Source organism: Chlorocebus sabaeus, chromosome X (assembly GCF_047675955.1).
Source record: "Chlorocebus sabaeus isolate Y175 chromosome X, mChlSab1.0.hap1, whole genome shotgun sequence".
Lineage (NCBI taxonomy): Eukaryota > Metazoa > Chordata > Mammalia > Primates > Cercopithecidae > Chlorocebus > Chlorocebus sabaeus.
Genome location: NC_132933.1, coordinates 131504198 through 131530895, shown reverse-complemented (window position 1 = coordinate 131530895; position 26698 = coordinate 131504198). Strand labels below are relative to the sequence as shown.

Here is a 26698-nt window from a genome sequence, read left to right as displayed (position 1 = left end):
TCATTTTGATATGGGTGCAAATATCTCACAAGTTATGTTTCCAATTAATTTAATATTTATACTCTGCTTCCAAAAAGAATCTAAGGCTGCTTCCAAAGATCAGTTTTGCTTTTATATCTAGACTATTGAAGTAAGTGTGACATCATACTATTTACTGCATTATGTTTTAGTATGTATTTTATGACAATACACTTTCACCTAATCTTTGAGACTGTATTTTGCATTAGGAGAAGGCAAAATTAAGCTGCTAAAGTCTGTATGTAATCACATTACACTACACTTACAAAAATGGAGCGAGGCATTAACATTTTGACTAACAAGCAAAAAAAATAAAATAAAACCTAGTTTATTTGAAAAGTTGTGAAAGGAAAAATGCAAGAAAGTTTTAGCTGAGTCATTTGTAGTTAAGAATAAAAGAGTGAGGTCAATGAAGATTTAATCCGTTTATTTTTCTTTCCCCCAAATCAAGAATATTTGAAGTAAAAAGCCACTTATGTTCTGAACAAATTAAATGAAGTAATTACTGCCCATTGTATTGTGAAAATCAAAGGCAAATGCTATGTTTTGTAGGGGAAGCCTCAGGGAGAAGGAATTAGGGCAAATATTTAAGGCCTTGGTAAAATCTACTAGATAGTGTAACTCCACACCTACATTTTGTTTCAGTCGTTATTAGTTCTTAGATTTATTTTTTAAATAATCTTAGGTGATTAGACCAAATGAATTCCTTACTTTAACATAAATAAGAGGAGAACATATATGACTGAATTCTGACCTAGGGTCTGCCTCAAAATCTTTCTCGGGGATCTTGTTTTCCCATCTTCTTTGGCACTGGTCTTTTCATGAAATACACATCTATTTTATTTTTACTGTATCCTGGTCTTTGACATTTGTTTTGATATTCCACTCATTAAGCAAGTAACATCTCACTTTGGACCTGCTTGCACAGTATGGTTGCTTGTCCTGCAAGCCCAGTCTCAGGGTGCAGTTTGGTGTGTCAGTCAAATTTAGTCATTTTCTACAGAGTTGCTGTTCTCAGAGTTGCTGTTTAGGTTCTGGTTAGGAACACTCAGGGTGACTCTCACATTTCTTTGTAGTTACTTCTGATGAGACATATTCTGTTAACACAATGGGCTTTCCATCACTCATACTGTTCGTTTTGTGGCACTGATACAACTCTTTTTACTAGTTTTAAAAGTTCACATTCTGGAATCACCTTAACTTGGTGCAACATGACAGACAAATTACTTTCCCTTTTTAAGCCTTATTCATTAATTTATCCAACATTTATTGAATTATGTGTAATAGGTTTGCAGATAGGAAGTGAATGTGATAGGTAGGGTTTTCTTATCTGTAAAATGTGGCTAATAATGAGCTGTTCTGGAGGATAAAACATATGTAAGGTACTTAGCACCATGCTCAATAAATATTCATTGTTATTATTAGCAGTATTATTTTAATAAAATTACTTTTAACATCTCCCTATGACTGCAGCGTCACAATGTATCCTATATATATAAAGCTACTCCTTCAATTACTGACACTGAAAACGGTCTTTTCTAGAAACATTGATGTAATGTTCTTAGACTCTATTGGAATGTAAGCACTCCAAACTACAATACCTTTCACACCTGGTCAGCCAAGAAAAAACTGTAAGTCACAACCACGATCTGGATTGTGAAAGTAAGGTGTTGTATCTGTGTCCTCTGAGTGTAGGCTTGTCTAGATAATTTTCTAAATGTCTTTCCAAAATTCTGCATATACTTCTAAGTTTGGATAGTTAGAAAAATAAAGAAGCCTAAATACAGGCCATCTTAAATTTTACTTGTTCTCTATCACTAGCATTGAAATCAGCAGTTAAAAACGTCACAATATTTTAACTACTGTGGTTTTAGCTGTTTGTGTGTGTGTGGGGGGGGGGCTGTCATCAACTCATGCCAGTTAAAGAACGTGGCATTTCTGCATCTTATAAAATTGGACTAGAGAAAGTGGGTTACCACAGTAACTGGCAAAACCTATTGACATTACTGGAATGCTTATTTAAAAAGTTTCCCTTTTACTTAATGGACCTATTTAAGAATGATACAGAGAAAACGCCTAAAACGGTGGTGGTAGAGAGTTTGCATCTACACTCTAGGAATATTTGCCTTTTAAAGTGAAACCTCATTAGGCAAACTGTATTTTACTAACGGTTGCATAGTAGCCTGTGTATGGTTTTTGAAGAAAATGAGTTTTGAAAAATAATGTTTACAATTTGTCACTCATTTTAAATCCCATTGTTGCCCTTTGGTTCTTATTAATATATAAGAATATCGAACACAAAATGACATCCTCTAAAATAGGTACTTTAGAGGAGTTGGCCGAAAACCTGAAAAAGAGCATTTTAAAATGGTACATAGGGCAGAACCTGTCTCAGGATCCCACAACCAGCAGCTGGCAGGTAACAGCCTCAACGCCTGACTTCCCAGGACCCGCTCATCACCCGGGGAAGACCCGACAGCACTAGCCCTCCTGCCTCATCATCGCTGCGCTTCTGGCAGGCGGAGCCTCGTTCTCGTCCACGGCAGTCCACACCTTCGTCTCTGCAGGCGTACGCGGGTCTCGGGAATCACCTCAGGAGCCCACTCAGCAGCCGGGGGGCCGAGGGTGAAAGCGAGAGCCAGGAAAGCCCGGGCTCTCCCTGTAACCCCCGCACTCAGTGGTGTCCCCCTCCCCTCGGTGGTGGGGCCGCGGATACCTCCTCAGCCGCCTCAGCTGTCGGAGTTCAACTGGTGGGCGGCCCGTCTCGCCGTGGCCGCCACCGCCGGGTCCCCTCAGAGGCCTCACAAAGCCATACTCCAGCCGCCCGCACCTGATTGACTGACCCCGGGCTCTGGCTCTGCCTCGCGCCGCCACCGCCTCCGCTGCCGCGCACGCGCACCTCGCGCGCCTCTGTTCCCGGACGGCCCCAAAGCGGGAACGCCAGGCTGCGAGCTGCTGGCACCTGTCTGCCTGCCAGACAGACCCTGGGCTCCGGCCTCGTGCTGGCACGCGCACGCGCCTGGCGCGCCTGCCGTCGGCCCTGGGGGCGGGACCGCGCGGCAGCGAGCGGGCGGGGGGCTCGTGGCGCGCGCGCCCCGCACCCGAGGGCTGCGGAGAGATATTTTGGGTGGCAGGAGGCCCCTCGTCATTTCCGCTGGGCAGCTAGTCGTGCTGGGGGCTTCACTCCCGCGCGTGAGGCGAGCGGGCAAGTTAGCTGAGGGCGTGTGGCAGAGGCTGCTTCCCTCGGTGACGCGACCCCCTCAGCAGCTCAAGCCATGAACTGAAGCTCCCTAGGGACGGAGACCCGAGCGGAGCGGCGGAGGCAGCAGCAGCAGCAGCAGCAGCAGCAGCAGCAGCAGCAGCCGCCGCCTTAGCGGGAACTGAGCAGACCCGGCGCGGAGCCACGACTCCTGCACGTTTCCCTCCCCGTCGCCGTTCCTGCCAGCGGTTGACTAAGAGACATTACAGCCGGGAGACCCGACACACAAAAGCCGCTTTCAACGCGCCGCCCGCCCAGAGAGGCTGCGGTCAGCAAGGGACCCCACCTGAGAGCGGTTCGGACTGCTGAGTTCGTTTTGTGTCTGAGCTCCGCGCTCTGCACGGAACCGACCCCGTACCCATGGCTCTGATAATGGAGCCCGTGAGCAAATGGTCTCCGAGTCAAGTAGTGGACTGGATGAAAGGTAATGCCCGCTGCGGGGAGGGTGAGGCGGCACTGGGGCGCGGGGCACCAGTGCGAGGTTAGGAGGGGGCGCCCGCCGCGCCAGAGCCCGCCACCGCGGCTTCCACTGGCGTACGTCGTACGCGTCGGGGCGGGGGTCCGCCAGGACTGGCAGGGGCCTGGGGTCCCCGGTCTCCTTTTGTCTCCAGCTAGAGGGGCGCGGAGCGGCCAGAGAGCTAGAGGGCAGCGGGCGCCACCCGGTTGGAGGCAGGAAGTCGGGAGGCGGAATACCGGCGCATCTTGCGTACTCCCCGCTCCCCTTACTGCCCCTGGGCCAGGAGGACGTGGCGACCCTTGTCTCCCAGCTCAGGGTGGACTCCCCCAGGACCTGCTCCCCTGGTCGCCCTTCCCTGGCCCCTTTGTTCCTGGGAAAGCTGACGCCCCCTCGGCGGCCGCCCTTGCCAGCCGCCTTCCCCAGCGTCAACTCTCCCAAGCAACTTTTAGCCCGCATAATGGGGTCAGGACGCGGCCGCCCCCATTTGGAACCTGGCATCCCCCCACACCCAGGTTTGGCTAAGGATGCCCGGGGCGGGGGTACGTGCTACTTTGGAGGTGAGGACATCATGCTTCCCCTGGGACAGCATCCTTGCTGGTATCTGTGGGCTGCCTCCAGCGCATCCCCTCACATCCTTTCCCTTCTCTGCTTTCTCCCTTTCAAGCCAGTCGAGGTTTTGGACCTCACGGCTTTTTATTAAGGGCTCAACGCCAGGTGTAAGGTGATGCGCATTCAGGTACCTTCACGTTTCTTCCATCTTGAAGGTTCCCCCCTTATTGCCCCTGGCGATTGATAATAACCACAGTTATAGACAATCGCCCTCCTAATCGCAAACGTGAGCTTTTTCTCTAATCCCTGGGCTTTCCTGTCTCTCTACCTCCCTCTGTTGTCTGAGTTAAGGGGCTTGTAGAGGACTTCCCCACCCACCAACCCCTTGGATCCCCAGGCCCAACTCTTCCCTAAGATTTTGGGAATTGAAGAGGGGATAGATGGGATGGAATGGAATAAAGAATCCGTGGCCACACTTGGGAAATGTTAGCGTTTTGCTCGAGGTCATACCTGAGCAAACTCTAGGTAGATCAGTCAGGGACCAAAGGCTTATTATCGCTGAAAATGCCCGTTCCTACGATGAAGGAGCCCCTTCTTGGGCTTACTTAACAGTCAGACTTTCTAAGCTCCAGATAATTTAGAATGAGAGGTGAGGTGATTGGAAGGGATTGAGAATGACAGGGAGAAACTGAATTTTTTTGCTCATTCTTTTCCCCAGCCTTTGTGGCCGCTTGCTTATTCTTGTGGATTTTTCTTTATTTTGCTTTCATTTTATTCCCTTACTTGCCCCTTTATTCCTCATTTACTTTGCTTTTCTTTTCTAATATGTGGAAACTGTTTTGTAACTGCTAAGCACAGTACAAATGTGAGTGAATTGAATTAAACCTAATACATTATTTATCGACTGCCCCCCTGTGTGCAGTGCATTGTGCTAAGGTGCCATGGGGGATATAAAGATGACTAAGACAAAGTCCTGCAGTGGCTCATCTTTGCTGCTGCTTTTTCTCTTTATATATTTGCTATTGAAATTCCAGTATCTTAGATTCCCACCAATTCTCCTCACTCTCCACCTTCTTCTCTGTTTCTCAGTGATGGAAGAAAGAGCCAGAGTATATGCAGGAAGCAACAATGCTTAAAACCCCTTTCTTTGAATTTTTCTAAAAGGTTACTGTAGTTTGAGTCTGTTGCTGAAATATGAAAAGACAAGCTATCTTGGCTCCATGGGAGTCTGATTACCTTCATAGACTACCTTTTGCAAATTCCCATGATGCCTGTAGTGAGTGCTGCATACTCAGTCTCCACCTCCCACCCTCCCAGTTACATTCTTGCAGTTTCCCCTCTCCACATAGTTTAGGTCCACTGAAGCAAGTAGAATATATGACAAATATTCTGACACACATTATTAGTTGTTCAGTACACCAGTCCTTTAAAAGTCTTTCCAGCCTAAAATGTGGCTTCTTCGAAGTTAGGTTAACGTTGTTAGCTGTGATTTGAATTTTTTTTTAATACATAAGTCGAATACCTTGTTTCATACCTGTTGGTGACGCATTTTAGAGCTATTTGAAAAGATGAATTGGGTAGCTAAGATAGAGTTTGTGTATCGTATACACATATGACTGGAAGAGAATGAATGATATTTCAAATCCCAAACTACTTCCTTCTGAAATTTCCTTAATATTCATATGTATTTGATTTGAGATATTATCAGAAAATGAGATTTAAAAAAATAGTTGCATGAAACAAACATTTCCTCAACTTGTAACTTACACTGTTACCTTAATTTTTCTCTCTTTGCCCTTTTCCCCAAATAAAGTTTAACAAAGGACGTTTTAAAAATATTTTTCATCCTGCAGTAATACAGTAATATTTAAAAGTCACCTGCTAATTTAGGCTGTAGCTTTGAGAGGCTAAACCTCATTTAGTGTTGTATAATATGTAGTGTTGTAAAGGCAGTACCAAAGAATGAACAAGAGTCTTGAACAACTGCAACACTGTGGGACTTCTTCAGAGGATGCTCCTAATGAGACAGTTTCATCATCCTTAACATTGAAAGCATATAGTATATGCTTTCTGCTGGTCACAATCATAAATAGTTATAACTCTGTTTAAGTAAGGTACATTCTTTATGTACTTTCTAGGGTATTTTTCTCTTCACTAAACAGAAAAAGAATCATTAAGTGTATAAGAATAGGAGTGGCCATATATTTATGATTCTAGACAATTTGTAGAAGTGGTATAGAAACTCAGTCCCAGAGAGGGAAATGAACAGGGAAAAAAAGCTGACAAGATTATTAAGCTTTAGTGGCATATATTCAAGATTATTTATGAGGGACAATTTATACATTGCAATTTTGGTGCAATGTATAAATGGATTCATTTTGATTGATTTTTATTAAAATATTTGAGGGAGATGAAAATATAAAATTTATATATTGTTAGTAGTAAAAATATAAGGAAATCCTTGTATTCTTTTGCTCACCAACTTCATTGTTTGTAAAATTAAATACCAAATTTTCTACTGACAATAAAAATTGAATATAACACAGTGTCAATGTTGTTTCCAGTAAATACATGAACTCCTTGTGAGTCAGTGAAATAAGTAGCTATATCCCAAATTATCCTGATAGTACTTCTGGCTATTTGGAGATATCTTCTAGACCTTCAAATTAATTTTTAAAATTAATCTTATAAAAATGTTTTTGGAGAAAACCAAATACTCATAAATTAGCATTTGAAACTAACCTTCAGTTGGAAATTGCATCCAATCCTCTTGTAGTTTTTATATTTTAAAACATAAACTCCTTTCAAGGTAAATAAAGGCAAATGAGTTATTGGAAAAAGCCATAGGCAGAAAAGTAGGCCAGTAATTGTTCTAATTTTTCCTCTGTCTGTTATTCTAAAATAAGTCATTTCTCAGCTCCTATCTGTTCCTTTGCAGGGCCTGGAAATAATCTGCAGTTGTTTGAGTCTGCAGACCTTCTCTACTTTTTTGCCCACTGAAATATAACAAAAAACCCTGAATGCTTTAGGGCCCCTGTTATTAACTTTATTATTAATTTTCCTAGTCCATGTCACACCCAGTCATTCCAATTTTTTTCTTACATCTTTTCCAACTCTGAGACTCATTCAAAAGATCCACATGACTAAGACAGTTATTTTTCTAGGACTCAGCTCCCTACATTACATTCTTCCAGTAATCTTTAATCTCTCTGGGTCAGATAAAATGATTATGATTTTTCAGAGTTAACCAATAGGCCCCATTTTGCTGGTCTTTAAACATCTCTGTGATTTAGCTCCAGCCAATTTTGTATTATTATGATTCCTAAAATAATTAAATTTTTAAGATAGCCTTTTCTCAACCCATTCCACAATCAACTGCTCTACCCTTTCCTGTTTACTATAAATCATTTCTTCAAGAGGCATTCTCTGACTTCTAATTTCTGTCGTGATGACTCAGCCATCTTGAGGATAGAAAATAAAATACATTCTTTTAGGTATAAAAAGCAAAACCAATGTTTTGTATACATTCCTATAATAGAGGAAAATGTAGTGATTATATAAAGTCTAGTCAGTATAAAAGTTTAATGCTGTAAAGGAGAATGTATTTGATAAGGCAGAGATGTTTTGACAGGTACAGTGCTCTTTAGTAATTCTTTTTGCCCATCATAGGACCCAGAGCTGAGGTTGAAATTTGTCTTTATTAAATAAAGAAAATGTCAGAATTGTGAGTTCAACTGTCTTGAGAGAGAGATTGGAAATAATTTTCTGGCAGGAACTACAAATAAGCTTAAGTGATCAAATTGTTTGTATCACTTCCTTTTGAAAAATTAGGGTATTTTTTTCAATTGAAAGGTGACTAAATTGGCACCAACAATCATCTACTTTGGATTTGACTTTTTTGGGGAACAGGAATTCTTGTCATTTTATGTAAAGAAGGAATGCATCTTTTCCATACGTAGAATTTCATTCAGAAGACATGTTATTTTTCTTATAGTGTTATTAACATTTGCTCCTTAATGTAACACTCATGATTTAGTGCAGATTAGGAACAAGGAGTATATTTATGTAGATATATTTGCTCCATAGATATTATTTTCTCAGTGCTTCTGCATGGAAGGTACTTTAATGGATTGTTTTAAATTATTCTCTGCTTTGGGGAAATTAGCCTCTGTAAGGCATGGTAGTGACATTGACAAACTTAGGCAAAGACAGAGAAAGGTACCAACTAGCACACGTAGTAATTTTTTTAAAAGCTGTATATGAGCACCATTGGAAAGAGAAGATGATAATTTTATTGAATCAGAAAAGGGTCTGTGAGGAGGGTGGGGTTCTAGCAACTATTTAAGCTACTTATTTACTTAAGGCATAATCTAAGAGGGATGTATACTAAATGTAGCGGCACAGCAAGAAACTCTAGAGTTGAGATGGGGTTATTAAGTAAAGGGGGGTCGTATATAGGTTTGTCTGGATGAAAGAGAGAGGTGGGCAGTAGAGGGAAAGTGAGGGAGGAGCATGAGTAGGTGGCACAAAAGTACAAGAACAAATCTGCATTTCACAAAGACCATAAAACTCCCATCATGTCCTGAGTTTAAATAAATGCCACATTATAAAACTTTAGCTGCCAAAAATAAGCCCACAAAGAATGTGTATTGAATTGGTACAGCTGTTTCAAATCTGTTTCTCAGGAATGATTTGAAAATAATGTTAAATTATTTTGAAGATTAATTAAATCATTAACATTATGTTGTTAGATATTTCTAATTTTACTGAACCAAGTTCTTATACGAAGAATGGCAATAGACTTTTAAGTATTAATACTGTTCCTAAAGCAATGATAAATTATCATTTTTATTTATAACAGAGCAACCCTAGATTAGGGCTCAATTTATTCTTTGTTTGTTTGTTTTTGTTTGTTTTTTTTTGTTTTGAGATAGAGTCTCACTCTGTTTCCCAGGCTGGAGTGCGGTGGCGCAATCTCAGCTCACTGCAACCTCCGCCTCCTGGGTTCGAGTGATTCTCATGCCTCAACCTCTCGAGTAGCTGGGATTACAGGCACCCACCACCACCCCTGGCCAATTTTTGTATTTTTTTTAGTAGAGATGGGGTTTCACCATGTTGGCCAAGCTGGTCTTGAACTCCTGACCTCAAGTGATCCACCTGCCTCGGCCGCCTAAAGTGTTGGGATTACAGGCATGAGCCACCGCACCCGGCCTCAATTTGTTCTTAATGACGTTTAGCTTTCTATGTGTCTTTCCTGCAATACCTCACACATAGGGTTATTGTGAAGAATAAAGTTATTAGCTTCTAAAAATAGTACTAAAAGAATGGATCATCTGTACTAGTTTTTAAAAAGGGCGGGGGAAGGGAGTATAAAGTAATTTGAAAAAAATGGAGTCTAAAAGTTTTAATTGTTTATGGCTTTTTATTGTTTAGTGTCTGATTAAAAGCAACAAGTATAGTCTTCAACGTGGAATCATTGTGTTGAATTACATTCATTGAGTGAATTCACAGTTTTCATGAATAGCATAGGCCTGTGTTCCACAAAATGGTATATTTTTGTGGTTGTGGATGCCAAATGATCAAAAGAAGCCAAGGAGGTGTTTTTTTGTGTGTGTGGTTTTTTTTTTTTTTTTGCTAAGCTTTTTTATATTAAAACAAACATGGATATTATATTCATGATGTAGAAATCAAAATTGGCATTATTTCAAAGATGAGACCAGAGACTTAACAGGAATTTTAGGCTTGCAGCTGGCTGTTTAAAGCTCTATTCTCCAGACCTCCCAGGGTTGAATACACTCTTTTGAGCAATTACAGATGCATCAGTGGAAAAGTTGGAGAAGTGGTGGTTGAGTTTAAAAAAGGTAAAATTAATGGACTCTGTTTCCCTTTTTTTCCTTTTGCTACAAGGCACAAAATATGACCATTTTCAGTTGAGGTCATGATAATTGTAGCATCTTAATTTTGTTTATTTGTTTGATCCATACACCTCCAGTCAGGATGAATTCCTTGAAAATGAATCTCATCTGATCTCATTCTCTCACTTCTTACCCTTATCAGTTTAAAACAGTTTAATTACTTCTCATTGTTTTTAGGATAAAGGTCAAAGTCCTTAACATGGCCTATAAGACCCTTGAAGGTTTGGTTATTGCCTATGAGGTAAGTGTCATGCACAGCACCAAGTATACAGGCTGCCTCACTGTCCTTCCTTTTTGCCTACCACTGGGCATTTGCACTTAATATGTCCCCTCATTCTCTTCACCTAGTTAAGTCCTACTCACCCTTCAGGTCTTATGCTTTTTCTCATCCACCTTAGGAAAGCCTTTCCAGATTTGTTAAATCACATCAAATCCTCAGTTATATGCTGTCCTAGTACCATGTATATCTCCTGTGTCTCATTCACCAGTTTTATTTTTATATTAATTTGGATGGTTATTTGATTGATCTCCAGCTTCCCCACTAGATGAGTGCAAGGACCCCATCTATTTCTTGTACCAGTGTGTAAAAAAGCATCTGGTATAAAATAGGCACTTAGAAAATATTTGTTGAGGGAAGGAATAAATTAATATATTCACAGATTACTGGTCTGTCAGCAAATCTGCTTTCCTAAATGACAATGCACGTAAAGTCCCTTATAATGCTCTAATGGATACTTCAGTGCCAACCTACATATTGTGTGCCAGAATACAGTAGAAGTAGGGTTGCTTTATCCATTTCTCATAGTTGTAGTGCTCTAGCCAATTCAAAGATACGAATCATGGTTTAAACTCATTTTGTTATAAAATATTAATAATTTCAGTAAATTAATAACACTTGTATTTATGCCATAAATATTATAGATAGTATAAATATTATTTACTAACGTCACTTAATAAGACAACATGATAAGCAAATACTTATTAAAACATTAAAACACACTCCTCCTAAGCATTTATTTCCCTTCATGCAAATTTTCTAATTGTTTCTTCATTTGGGTGTTTTTTTAAAGAACTCTATATATTTTAGAATGCATGACAGAGTGAAATTGATCAAATGTCTTAGTTTTGTCCTCTTATAAAAATAAAAACAAAAAGCTCATATAAAAAATTAAAATGCATTATTCTGTTAAGATATCCTTTATTTGTTAATTGGGACGATAAAATGGAAAAACAACCCTTGAGCTTAATGAAACCATTATTTATTATATTTAGTGTTCAATTTGCATTTTTATTAATAGGAATACAATTAAGGTATTTAAAGATGCATCTTAAATTAACATTTTCTTGTGTAATTTTTCATCCTTCCCTCTGATTTTGAAAAAAAGAAAACTTTAAAAACTAGATGTAAGTTTATCGTTACTAACTTTTGAAGGGCACTTTTTAAGAACATATGTACAGAATTATTGCAAAACATAGTTTGCTAAATACAGGTGCCTCAAGTGGATTTTCTATGAATTACATGCTGCTAGGTAATCACTAGTAGGCAAATTACTGAAATTTTTCTAATAAAGCGTGCCTCCTCCCAATTTAGAATCATTAAAATACAAATCAGAATAAGTGAAATTGTAAAGATCTTAATAGGCATGCCAGTTTGTTAACTCTTTATAAAACACCATCAGGCTTAAATGCCCTAGCTAGTACTGCAAAACAATGGATTGCAATTGTGCCCTGATTTGACTTATAAACAACTATTCTACAAGATAGAATTTTTAAACTTGAAAGGTGTATTTAATTTATGGTTTGATTTTAATTTAAATTACAATCATTAATTCTAATGGAAGTTTTCATTATCTTACTCTTGCAATTTCAGGAAAAAAGAATTTGTTGCTATTTGCATAAATGCACTGAATTTTAAATTTTGCTAAAGTGCAGTAATAACTGTTTTAGCTTTCTTTGTTCATCTGTTGACTATTTTACCACAACATAAAATTGTTTGAAAAAACAATATTTATTTAATAAACCAAAAGTTGCACTGACACCAATACAGGATGGTTTGCCATGATAAAAATATTGTTACATAACTAATATCAAGTGTAGCATGCATGACTGTTATATGTTTACTTGACATTAATGTTCTTAGAAATTAGATAGGTTGGATAGTCTTTAGATACAGTGGTAGATAAGAAGAAACCTCATTAAATTAGTTGCCTTTTAAGATTTTGCCCAATATCTTTTTTTTTTTTTTTTTTTTTGGTGTTTGTTTGAACTTTTTATTTTGTTTCAGATACATCTGCTGTTTTTAAAACAGGCTTGCAACATGTTTTCTTAAGTAATAACTAGAACAAATCAATGGAAGCTTGGTCTTAGATCCTGGATTTTCCTTTTATCAATGTATTTACCAAAGATGATAAAAGAATCTATTTTCTAGTAAGTTGTTAGTTGTACTTAACAATGTAATTTATTAGTAAAAACCTTTAAAATTCTGGCATTAAATAATACTGCTGAATGATTAATGTTAATACTAGCTGAATTTTTGTTTTAATTTGGTGTGTTTTTTATATGTATATAGGAGTTTTTTTGTATATTTTTTCAGAAAACTGATATTTTAGTGTTGTGAAAATCATTTATATTTTGGTTTTCAAAACAGGCCTTGGGATATTAAATACATATAACAGAGAAAGTGTAGAGATTTTGCTCATGATGCTCAAAACAGACATATAGTAGTCCAGTTGCTAGTTTTCCTCCTGGCCTGCTGGAACCTACATAGAAACCAAGTTTGATGTGGTATAGAGCTAGCATGATATGGCAGGGCTAGATGTTCTTTCCCCAGTTCCCATTATATTGGTGTCAGGATGAGCTTTGTGGCAGTCTCTGTTGGCACCAATGTTACATTAAATCAAAGGAACAAAGCTTCTTTATCCAGAAGCCTGCTCTGTTGCCTTCTAGCAGTCAGACCAGAGACTTTCAGTTTGATGTTGAATTGACACACACAGAGTAGTTAGTTCTGTGAAATATTTGGGTTAGATGATTTTTCTTTCCAGTGGCCCTAGACATAATGTTTTGAGTTTACTTATGGTAAAAACCTGTTAATTCAGATTCTTTTTATTTGGGATTTGTGATCATTTCACTGTGCTCCTATTGAAGATTCTGTTAATATGTGAAGGAAAAGTTTGCTGATCAATCTAATAATGCAAACAAGATTGGAAAGAAATTGTTTGACCTGGGAGAGTACAATGTTTTTGTATTATACTTTGCCAGGAGCCACTTACATACTGGAAATATGCTAGTTAGAAAGGAGTTGTATTTTTACTTAGAATTTCTGTATACTTAGAATTATCACTTTTTGTTTTTTGGAGTATTTTGCAAACGTTATTTAATATAGCTTGGTTCTTCTCATTCACCCAAATTAGAAAGGTCATGTACTTCACATTATATTATTACGAATAATCTTTAAAAGTGAGATAAGGGAGAGTTATTAACACCTTTTTATAGGTAAAGTACAGAGAAGTTAAGCAGCTCAACAGAGATTATACAGCTGTTCAGTGAAATTAGGTTTGACGTCAACTTTTCCCCTACTGGATTGGATTTACAATTTAGTGGGTAAAGGACACAGTTCAGATATATACACAATGATTTTCAGAATTGACCTTTTAAAAATTTTTCTGAATTTTCTACCCTTTAAAAGTTGGCATAGTATGTAATATAGTACAGGTAAGAGCACTTTGGAATCAAGATACCTGGGTTTGTATCCTGACTTTATCACTTCTTAGCTTGTGTGATCTTAGGAAGAGTTTAAGTAATTTTCCCAAGTTTTCTCCTTTTTATAAAATGGGGATGCTGGTATTACCTACAATTACCAATCTAAAAGGTGTTTCTACATTTTACCACATTTTTCTGTTGTGGTATACTTAAAACGATGCCTTGTATATAGTAAGCAAATATAAATGTCAACTTTTTTAAAGGAAGAGATTATATTCTGTTGGCAATATTCAGAGGCAGAACTAATAATAGATTATATTTATTAAGTGCTTCCTACATACTGTGTCCTGTGCTAGGTGCTTTCCCTATATTAAATTTAATGCCTATCTTAGCCCTGAATGGTTGGACTTAATCCCTATTTTACAGATGAAGGAACTTTGGCCTAGAGAAATTTTTACTTAGAAATGTTGAATGACTTGTCCTGTATACCTGTATATTTATTAAGCAGGTATTTCTTTTAAGTATTGATTTCTGATTGGTTCAAAAATACCTAATATTTCCACCTTGCTTTTCTAGCAGAGGTAGATGTGACATGAGAGGAATCCTGGAAATACTTTTCAAAGATATTATGTCCTCTCCATCAAACCTACCTTTTCTAGTATCTGGTAAGGTGGGCTATAGTTTTTGTGTCCTTTGGGCTTCTAGTGAGATGTGTGTGTGCACGTGTGTATGCACGATGAGTTGTTTCTACTGCTCAGGATAGGGCTTTCATTAGTGACAAAGATGCCACATATTACTGTAGTCTTGGTGACAGCTTTTCTATTTTGAAGTGACCCCTAGAGTTTGATGCTCCCCTCTGCTGAGTCTGGACGTAGGCAAAATTTAAAAAAAAGCCTACTCTGAGCACTACTGCCAAGAACCCAGTGCTGAGATGTTTTGTTCTCAAAGGATTGCTAATAAAAGTATGTGGTACCTGATAATAGACATTCGTAAGTATGTCACATTTTACCAAAAATAATGATAATTTGTTCAGATTTACTCAAAAGTGGTTAGCCTTGCTACCTGCATTTCATTAGTGTTTCTTTGAACAGCAGACATTTTTTGGTGTGTTCCCGTAGATCTGAAACCCTTATATACCTACAAAATGTCAGTTCATCTCCTCAAATTGTTTTGTTTGGAAACATTTATAATAGACCAAATTGTGATATGATAGGAAAGCTAAGTGAATCACGAAAGCAATTTAAATGCTAGAGGAAATTTAATCATAATTAGTTAAAAAAACTGTTGTGAAATAAATGCAAAATATGGAGTGGTCAAGTTGAATTAGATATTTGACCAATGGAGTGCTTGTAAAATGGTAATGAAAGGCACAATTCCACCTACATTATATTTTAAAGTGATACACATAACTTTCCATATGTTTTAAAAATATGTATTCTAGTATATATGTGGGAACTTAAAGTAGGATTTGTTCAAAGTTATGCAAAGATGATATTTTCTGTTTCTCCTTGCTTTTAATAGAAAGAGTTAAGGTGAGTTTGCTTTAGACTGGAAGTGTTAAAATAAGTGAAAATAACTTAAATTGTTCTTTACTTGTGGAGAGAATGGTTTGAAGTTTCTCACTTTTTATAAAAGCTATTACAATACCCAGGACAATAGAACCTTAAAAAAAATTGTGAACTGTGGTAAATTACCAACTAGTTTGAAGTTACCTTAGTCTTGTCTCTCTGACTATATAAAGCACCTTTTTCTCCTAAATTGCTCATTATCCTTTAAAATTCATATAAATTAGAATTAATTTTATTTGGGGATGTTTTTGAGAATTTCATCACTTTCTTTGAAATAATTGTTGACATCTTGTTTTAAAAAACAATCTGGTTTAAATATGGTAATACTGTGAATCTCCGTCTACATTAATTTTAAGATGTATCTGATTTAATGTTTAAAGGCAGTGGTTTCTTATGTTTTAGATTTTCAAATGAAGCTGCTTTTTCTTAAACATATGCATACTGGAAAATAATGCATGCACATAGAAAATAAATACAGCAGTGGGCTGGGTACAGTGTCTCATGCCTGTAATTCTAGCACTTTGGGAGGTTGAGATGGGCAAATCACTTGAGCTCAGGAGGTCAAGATCAGCCTGGGCAGCATGATGAAACCCTGTCTCTACAGAAAATACAAAAATTAGCCAGGCATGGTGGGACATGCCTGTAGTCCCAGCTACTCAGGTGGCAGAGGTGGGAGGATCACCAGAACCAGGAAGGTCGAGGCTGCAGTGGGTTGTGATTGTGCCACTATACTCCAGCCTGGGTAAAGGAATGAGACCTTGTCTCAAAAAAAAAAAAAAAAAAAGAAAGAAAATAAAAGAAATACAGCAGAATAATAGCTGAGGAACCATAACACTATTATCACACCACTGTCCATTCATTCCTTAATACCAATATCTATTTGTGTAAATTTCTAGTTTTATAGATGTCAGACACTTCATTTTTTTTTCTCCAATCATAATCCAAATCAGGTGCACACATTGGATTCTAGCTTATTCTTTTTTCCTATGTCAATCTTTTTGGATGTTTTACATAACAGATGTTATGTAATATCTCCTGAAATAAAATGCACAGATAATATAACTTACCTACTCACATAATTTTTAAAAACTCACTAAAATGTCCTTATTGTAATAAAAAGAAAAATACATAATAAAATAATATGGGTTTCTGTATGTACATACTCAGCATGAGTATACAAGAGGAAAATAATTGATATTTTTCCCTACTTTTAATGAACATATCTGGATTTAAAAGAAGCATTAAGATCAGAAGTTGTTCCATGGAACGTGTACAAGAAAATGGAAGAACAGGTGAATGAATAGACAGTGAAGTAAAAACAAATAGTAGGAGAAGTGTTAATGGGCCAGACTCATTTGATAAGCCATTCTAGTAATTCCTGTTGACCATTTGAAAGTTACGAGTGAAGGAAACAGCTTTTTGGAGAATATTATATTCTAGGGCTAGGGTAGGGAATATGCGAGAAGAGCCTGGAGCATCCTGTAGTGCCATAAAGTAAAGAAGTGTTCAAAAAACACAATGATGAGGGCATGTAAAATACTCAAAAGCCAATCCGAAAGAGCTTCCAAAAGCTAAAGCTGGAACAATTTGGACAATAAAGTATTATAGTATTGGGTTATAACCCAACATATAAAATAAATATATTCATGGGTCCATTCTGATATAAATAAATGTCTGGATAAGTAAAGAAATGGAGGAGAAGAGACAAATCTTTCATATAGAGAATTACAGATCATTTGTATACATACTCCCTAACTCCCACCACAAAGAGGTGGTACTTAAATCCCCACTCCTTGATTGTGGGTTGCACTTAGTGGCTTGTTTCCAGAGAGTAGAGTGTGAAAAAGGGGAAACATATAACTTTATAGTGGAGAACCCTGGCAGTTGCTACCTTGGCCAAGTGATCAAGGTTAACATCGTCAGTGATAAGTCATGTTGATAGCATGTACCTGTGATATGATGTGATGTGTTGTGATGTGATTGATATGATATTATGAGAATGGTTCTTTATTTCTGTGGTCTTTCCTTACTCCCCACAAACCCATAACCCCATTCTAACCATGAGAAAAACATTAGAAAAGCCCACATTTAAGGACGTTTTTCAGAATACCCAACCAAAACTCCACAAAACTGTCAAGGTCACCAATAACAAAGAAAATGTGAGAAACTCAAAAACCAGAAAAGGCTAAGGAGACATGATATATTTATATTATGGAGGAGATATAGTTATAAGGAGACATAGTTATATTATGGCATTCTAGATAGGACCTTGGAATGAAAAAGTACATTAGGAAAAAACTAATGAAATACAAATAAAGTGTGGAGTTTAGCTTATTAGCAATATAACAAGGTTGGTTCCTTAGTTGTAGTGAATGTACCATAGTAATGTGAGATGTTAATAATAAGAATATAGGTGAAGAGTATACAGGAACTCTTTATACTATTTTTTGCAACTTTTCTGTAGATGTAAAACTATTCTGAAATTTTTAAAAAGTTGTTCAAATAAAAAAATTACAGTATTTTTCAAATTTGGTAATACCAAAAGATAAGCTATGTGTCATATATGTATAATTTTGTTTTGCCTCTCTAGAAGTATTAATAATAAAGTCTTTCAAATAAAAAAGGGCACTTGAGATATAGAGTAGTTCTTCACTATGTGGAATTGTTCCATCCATGGATCTAGCAATCATTCAGTAACCTAATCATTGTGATAATCCAGTACTACTCATAATTCTCAAAATGCTCCCAGGAAACAATATTGGCCCTGGCCTGGCGTCACGAACCCTGGCCTTACCACTTCTCTTTTTTGTAAACCTTGTACTTTTCCATGCGTGAACATTTTTTAAATTTTATGGATACATATTGTTGTGATTTGAAAAATAATTTTATTCAATGAATGTTATACTTTGTTTTCATTCTACTAAATTTACTCTTTTATTTGATTAGCATTTTTTACCTTTTGCTAATCAGGAAATATGTTTAAGAAAAGGAAACTAAATGTACATGGATAGGATGGAGACCACCAAAAGTTAACTCTATCGTCTCATTTTACCTTAATGCTAAAAAATTTGCAGTTAAATTCTCAGACAGAAGTGTGTGCTATTCTAAACATTGTTAACAAAGCTTGACTCCCAGTGTTCCTTCTAATTGTAGTTTCTGTTTCCTGCAGGCAATTTGTGTGGGAATGTTAAGCAAGGCATGATAATTTTTAAGTAAATAAATCTTGTGGTTTATAATAGATAACCAGCTGTATATATAAATGTGTGTATAAATATGCACACACATTTACTTAGGGCAGATGTTTACTTACCTAGGGCAGTATATTAGTCTGTTCTTGCATTACTGGCATACAAACCTACCTGAGACTGGGTACTTTATAATGAAAAGAGGTTTAATTGGCTCATGGTTCCACAGGCTGTACAGGAAACATGGCTGGGGAAGCCTCAGAAAACTTTCAATCATGCCGGAAGGTGAAGGGGAAGCAGACACATCTTACATGGCTAGAGAAGGAGGAAGAGAGCAAAGGGAAAGGTGCCACACATTTTAAAACAACCAGGTCTCGTGGGCACTCACTATCATGAGAACAGCAAGGGAGAAATCCACACTCGTGAACCAATCACCTCCCACCAGAGCCCTCCTCCAACATTGGGGGTTACAATTCGACATGAGTTTTGGGTGGGGCCACAAATCCAAACCATATCATTCTGCCCCGGCCTTTCCCAAATCTCATGTCCTTCTCACATTGCAAAATATAATCATCCCTTCTCAACAGTCTCCCAAGTCTTAACTTATTTCAGCATTAACTTAAAAGTCTACAGTCCAAAGTCTCATCTGAGACAAGGCAAGTTTCTTCCGTCTATGACACTGTAAAATCAAAACCAAGTTAGGTACCTCCAAGATACAATGGGGTTACAGGCATTGGGTCAACACATGCATTCCAAAAGGGAGAAATCAGCCAAAAGAAAGAGGCTACAGGACCATGCAAGTCTGAAACCCAGCAGGGCAGTCATTAAATCTTAAAGCTCCAAAATTACCTCCCTTGACTCCATGTCTCACATCCAGGCCACACTGATGCAAGGGGTGGGTTCCCAAGGCCATGGGCAGTTCTGGCCCTGTGTCTATGAAAGGTACAACCCCCTTAGCTGCTTTCCCAGACTGGCACTGAGTGCCTACGTCTTTTCCAGGTACATGGTGCAAGCTCTTGGTAGACCTACCATTCTGCGGTCTGGAAGATGGTGGTCCTCTTCTCACAGCTCCACTAGGCAGTGTCCTAGTGGGGACTCTTTGTGTGGGCCCCACATTTCCCCTCCACATTGCCCTAGTAGAGGTCATCCATGAGGTCTCCTCCCCTGCAGTAGACTTGTGCCTGAACATCCAGACATTTCCATACATCCTCTGAAATCTAGGCAGAGGCTCCCAAGCCTCAACTCTTACCCTCTCTGCACCCACAGGCTTAACAACATGTGGAAGCTGCCAAGGTTTACAGCTTGCACCTCTGGAGCAGCAGCCTGAGATGTATCTGGGGTCCTTTTAGCCACAGCTGAAGCTGGAGTGGCTGGGGACACAGGGAGCAGTGTCCTGAGGTTGTACAGGGCAGCCAGGCTCTGGGCCCAGCCTACAAAACCATTCTTCCCTTCTAGGCCTCTGGGCCTGTGACAGGAGGGGCTGCTATGAAGGTTTCTGAAATGCCTTCAAGGCCTTTTCCTCATTGTCTTGGCTATTAACTTTCAGCTCCTCTTTACTTATGCAAATGTCTATAGCTATCTTGAATTCCTCCCCAGAAAATGGGTTTTTCTTTTGTACCAGATTGTCAGACTGTGCCACTTCTGAACTTTTATGCTCTGCTTCCCTTTTAAATATAAGTTCCGGTTTCATGCCATCTCTTCACTCATGCATATGACCATACACTGTTAGAAGCTACCAGGCCACTTCTTGAATGCTTTGCTGCTTAGAAATTTCTTCTGCCAGATACCCTAGATCATCACTCTGAATTTCAAAGTTCCACAGATCCCTTGAGCAGGGGCACAGTGCTACCAGTTACCTTGGTAAAGCATAGCAAGAGTGACCTTTACTGCAGTTTCTAATAATTTCCTCATTTCCATATGAGGTTGCCTCAGCCTGGACTTGACTGTCCATATCACTATCAGAATTTTGGTTACAGTCATTCAACAAGTCTCTAAGAATTTCCAAACTTTCCCTCACCTTCCTGTCTTGTTCTGAGCCCTCCAGACTGTTCCAACCTCCACCTATTACCAAGTTCCAAAACCGCATCCACATTTTTAGGTATCTTTATGGCAATACCCCACTCCTACGTACCAATTTTTTTGTGTTAGTCTGTGCTCACATTGCTATGAAGAACTACCTGAGACTGGGTAATATATAAGGAAAAGAGGTTTAATTGGCTCACAGTTCCACAGACTGTACAGGAAGCATTGCTAGGGAGACCTTGGGAAACTTTCAATCATGGCAAAAGGCAAAGGAGAAGCAGGCATGCCTTACATGGCTGGAGAAGGAAGAAAAGAGCAAAGGGGAAGGTGCTACATACTTTCAAACAATCAGGTCTTGTGAGCACTCACTCACTATCACAAGAACAGCAAGGGGGAATCTGCCTCCATGATGCAGTCACCTCCCACCAGGCCCCTCCTCCAACACTGGGGATTACAGTTCAACATGAGATTTGGGTGGGGACAGAAATTCAAACCGTACCAAGCAGTTTTGCTGATTTTGAATATAACTCAAAGACCTTTTCTGATTGTTTTTCTGCAAGGAAGTCAATGTTTTTCTTGCCATTAAATGTGGTACCTTATTTTCATCTTATAATGAGTCCATGTAGTGCATTTAGTAGAAGAGTTTGGGTTATAAGGGGTTGTAATTTAAGACCTCCTTTGGTCACATCTCCAAGAAATTACATTAAGTTTCAAAACAGAACTACTTTAATATTTGCCCTTAATTCTTGTGCCTTTCTGATTAAAGTCTTCCTTGTTTTTTGATTTACTGGTGTGAAAATTCTAAAAAGCTCAGTCTTTGGTAATCAGTAGATGAAGAAACTGACAGAAAACTTAATGCATTAACCTGATACTTTTTTTCTTTCCACAAAAAACTGAAATGTTATAATTGTCACAATTTCAACTTACTTGATTCTTTGATATTAATCTCTCTCTGTAAAAATGTGAAGTTCTGTTGATGTTATTGATGGAAATATCTTAAAAGTGTTGCCCTGATTTGCTGCCAAATGTCTTTTTCTGATTTATGCTCTGTGAGGACCAGCCTAGCTATGCATTAATGTGCTCTCTGTGAAATGCTTCTGCTTTTTGTACAAATTTATTCTTAAACTATGCTCATGGGAATGAAGGACGGGTTGTTTTCTTTCAGTAAGGTAAGAATGCTTTACATTTAAAGAAAGCTTCAAAAAACAACCTGTGTCAATTATACATTAAATATCAAGGATTTGAAACTAGTTTTGAATATGTGACCAGAAAGGATGGTTTGACTTTTCAAAAGAATTTCCAGTATCTTAAAACTTTAGAATTTATCTTGGGTTAGGTGGGCAATGTTTAGATTAAAGTTGTTTCAATGCTTTCCAGTAATACTTTTCATAAAATTTCACAGATTTAGGGTGGCTAGCTATTACAGTAATACAGTCTTATAATCATTAGTGACAGAATGTTAGAAGCAAATTGTGTGATTCGCATGACTTATGAAATACAGATGGTGAGAAGTAGACTTGGAAGCTTTTTCAGGGTGCAGATGTACACAAGTTCTTCAGTGAAGTTAATTAGAAGTAGTCATTGTATAGTAACCACTGTCTTGTAGGCTGCTAAGAAATTAGTATTCTACTTTCCCAAATGAAAATGCCAGATGATGACTTTCCAGGCTGTGGGAAATATCTTTATCACCTGTAGTCATGTCAAAAGACCTATTCTTCTTCCCCTTTCTTCCTCCATCTCTAGATTTTATGCAGATAAATAAAATTAAAGAGATAAATACTAGGAGGAAGCACTGTATATAGAAGACAATACAAATGATCTGTAGTACTAAGTTGGGATTGGAAGTTGTGGTCCATCCCACATTCTATCCTGTATTTGTATGTGTGTTTAATTCATGTCTTTACTTCTCAAACCCTTTATTTTAAAATGGAGATAATTAAAATGTGTTTTATAGAGAATAGCTGAGGAATAATTAATATACAGTCCAGGCAGAAATGTAGTAACATTCTGACACTGGCAAAAAGAATTTATTACTGTACAGAATTTAAAATGATCTTAATGGAAAAGAATTTTTTAAGTATTCCAGTTTAGAAATAAATTACTAGATATAGCTCACGTGTGTTTGCCTTATGATATGGCATGAAAGTAAGATTATACTGATTTAAAAATGCATCTGGGGTATAGATTTCAGGTTGCTGGCTTTGTTTTGGGAACTGTTTCCCTTTTACTAACTTCTGTCATGTAGTCTCTTCTTTTTCTAACAGCTGTATTGGAGTGTTTCTCTCCGAATCAATGTTTTTACTTGAGTCAAAAGATTACTTAACTAATTTAGCCTAGTTATTAGAATGGTATATTCCATTTTTCCTGCCAGGGAACTCAATACAAAGGTCCTAAGGCATTGTTATTGATGGCTCCACCAAACCTGGCTAAGTCCTGAATCAGTATAGGCCTCATCTCAGTAGTAAACCCTGTATATCACAGTCCCCTAGTACTTCTCAGCGTTATTTTATCACAAGGTTTATGATTATTTAAATTTTATTTCTCAAATCTTGTCAGAAGATTGGAATATAAGAGTTTTATTATCACAGGTTTATTCCTATACATGGTGATCAAAATTATTATTAAACACTGAATCTGTGCAATGAAAATGATAGGTACTTAGCACTAGAGCTCCATTTAAGTGATAGAAATGTATTGACTTTTCATAGGAAAAACAGTCAATTGTAAGAAACAAATGAACCAATTCATTTCAGCTTGGATCACTGAAAACAAGAGAGAATCACTGGCAAAACAATGCCTTTTCTCATTCATGTGTCACAAGTGGTATTTGGAGTGAGGACAATTGAGAAGCATTAAGACTGCAAATTAGTTCCCAAGTTGTGTAGAATGGTTGTTTGAAAGTGTACTTTCCCAAAGCTCCTATGCCAGCTTTTAATTTTTTTATTACTAGCAGTTTTGTTTTCCTTAGGTTTTACATTTTGGTCTGCATTTGTGTTTTCCTTATAAAAATGCTCTATATATCCAATTAGTACATCCTGTGTAAATGATGTCAACTCATATGTAAGACTTCATTTTGAGGAATTTAAAAAATACACAAATGTATTAAGAACTTTCTTTTAATCAGTATAATAGTGTAACAATGTTGACCTTAAAGCTTTTCAGAAATATTCACCATGATTTTGTTATTGCTACTTCTTCAATCTTTTTGATATTGACATGCTTCTAAACAACAGTGGATAATAAGATGTCAGATTTTATCTTTCATTCAGACTTTGAAGACCATTTGGATTTTTTGGGATGGTCGGCTCTGAGCCATTCATAACTCATTTGTTAAAAACACGTAAGTCTTCAAGTAAATGAATGCCTTGAAAAAAAAAAAAGAGATCCTGTAGTTGAGACAGCTCTACTTCTGTCAGGGTTACATAGGGCAAATAATTTGGATTTCTGGTTTTCTTTCCTATAAAAGAAAGTTGGATGATATGATCTTAAAAAGTATAAGATTTGGTGATTATAAGCTTTTAAATTCATGTTCATACTTGATTCGTAAGTGATGAGTGATAAACATTCTTGATTTTCTTTACATCTACTTTTATGACCAGCAGTGACAGTTGGGCCCTCTGAATTTTTCAGTTTGATTTTTTTTCTACCCGGTAATTAAATGCCAAACACGAAACTGCATATGCTTTACACAAAGACTTACTATGTAACAAAAGTAGAAAGTGTATTTTTTATGTTTTAGGTGGATTTGAATGCCCACAGGTCTAGGCCACCAATGCCAGTTTACCTTTACAAATTCAGTTTGGCAAATTCCTAAGACATTAGGTTACAAATCTTTCTCCTCTCTCTTTTTTCTTTCTTTTTTCCTTTTTCTATAATCTTTCACGACTGAAAACTTTTAAGTTACAGGTTAGCAAGCATATCACTGAGCAAATGCCCTCCAGCCTCTTGGAGAGTCTAACTATTCACACGGTCTTCTCTGCCTGCCCCTTGGTAATATACAAAAAAGTTTCAGGTGGCTGAAGCCCTAGTATATTAAAAACAAAAATTTGAATTCCAAATACACCTGTAAGACCAAGAAAAACATAAATTAGAATATGTGGTATATGTACATTGATATGGACTATCTGAGAAAAACAGTACTTTTTGTTCTTGGTGGTCATATTTAAATCATACTTTTAAAATCAAAAGTCTGTGTAATATGATAGTTCTGTAAATTATATCTAGATGTCTGTGAATGCATCAAACAGATTTGTTTTATGCATGGAGTTTAAGTAAAACCCTTAAGTTCTTAGTGAAATTTATACCTATTTTTATCAAACTTTAACATGTATGGTTTTATTATATTTAATGGGCAAATTTGAAACACAAACTCAAATACAGTTCTTGTGCCCATTATTGAAACACATCATCATTTAAAAGTTTGTAACATTTTCTTCTATAAAAGAACATGCTCTACACACTGACACTCTTGTTCTCTGCACAATCTATGAGATGAATTGATAGCTAGAATGAGAACAAACTTTTAGAAATCTCTTGGTCCTATGCCCTCATATTACTTGTAAGCAACTGAACTCAGAGAGGTTAAAGAACTCTCTAAATTCATATATCTTTCTAGTAGCAAAATTAGTATGACAAAGAACCCAATATGAAAGCTCAGAAATAGTATGTTGCATAGATCTTTTCATTGTTGTGAGGACATCCTCTATTAGAAACAAGAGAATGAGTTCTTTTGATCACTAGTGTCAAAGTTAGAGCACATCTTTATTAACACATGCAGCAAACCTACTTCACAAAATAATCCCCTTATTAGAAATGTTTGTTTTATATTTCATTTTATCATAATTGAATGTAAGATTCTGAAATGCCAAACCCCATTTATAGTTAAAATGCTATTAACTCCTAGAAAATCTTCTCCTGATGGTCTTCTAATCTCTGTGGACTATGACTCAATGATTTTAAATCTCATTTTCTAAAGCTTTGCAGATTGTTAACGTAGCCCAGTGCAACAGGATTAAACACAAATCTGAACACACAGTACTTTTTGAGGTCCGTTTAGAGCTGAATAAGTGGTTTGCTGTGCTGAATAATTTATTGTAATTCACTTTAATAATTTTCCATTTTAATTATGAGCAATATACATGCACCTAAAACTCTAAGTGTGAGTTTTTTGACTCTTTAACCTTTAGCTGTCTATATTATTTAAGTAACCTCATTCATACTACTGGAATTAACATATTAGAATAAATTGGTTCCTTGTATTTTATAATACAAGTAGCTGTCTTTGATACACCAAAAAAGTACATTTGATACCCCATGTTCTCCGCTCATATGTGGGAGCTAAAAATATTAAATGCATTTAAGTAGAGAGTAGAATTGTGGTTACTAGAGGATGGGAAGGGGATTGGAGATGGGGAATTGGGATAGGGGTTTGTGAGAGGTTGGTTAATGGATACAAAATTACAGCCAGATAGGAGGAATAAGTTCTAGTTTTCTATAGTACTGTAGGGTAACTATAGTTAACAATAATTTATGTTTTCAAATACTAGAAGAGAGGATTTTGAATGGTTCCAACACAAAGAAATGATCGTTTAAGGTGATAAATATGCTAATTACCCTGATTTGATCATTACATTGTATACACGTATAAAAATATCACTCTGTACCCCATAAATATGCAGTTATTACATGTAAATTTAAAAAGTGCATTTTGAAAGATCAAGGCTGCCAGATTATTTTAAAATTTATTCAGAAAGCTTATTTATTTTGATGTCCTCTTTTGTACCTATTGTACATATTACTTACTTCTATATAGTGAACTTAATATCATTTAAACTGTTCTCATTTCTGTCTCTTTCGAACATTCTGACATCCCAGTGTTATAAAGCCTCAAAAATTGGAATCTCAGATTTTAAAAAAATATTTATTTTAAGTGAGAGTAACTATAGCAGTGTGATATCTGCATTTATCGGTGTTTTGATAAGATATGTGCATTGTACGGATCATAGTGAAATTTCTGGTAATTATTT

At 37.2% G+C, this 26698-nt stretch overlaps 1 protein-coding gene across 12 annotated transcripts in view; it reads left to right on the top strand.

Annotated features, from left to right (window-relative positions):
* The first annotated feature begins 2581 nt into the window (after window positions 1–2581).
* Window positions 2582–26698, top strand: part of CNKSR2 (connector enhancer of kinase suppressor of Ras 2) — a 290055-nt gene continuing 265938 nt past the window's right edge. For 6 of the 12 annotated variants that reach the window (XM_037986403.2, XM_073013844.1, XM_073013843.1 and 3 more), the window contains exon 1: window positions 2583–3701. In XM_037986403.2, the coding sequence (XP_037842331.1) occupies window positions 3638–3701 (64 nt within the window). In that variant the 5' untranslated portion in view covers window positions 2583–3637. Of the gene's footprint in view, window positions 3702–26698 lie in introns of all 12 variants that reach the window. The other 6 variants (XM_073013845.1, XM_073013841.1, XM_037986402.2 and 3 more) reach the window with 3 other exon arrangements.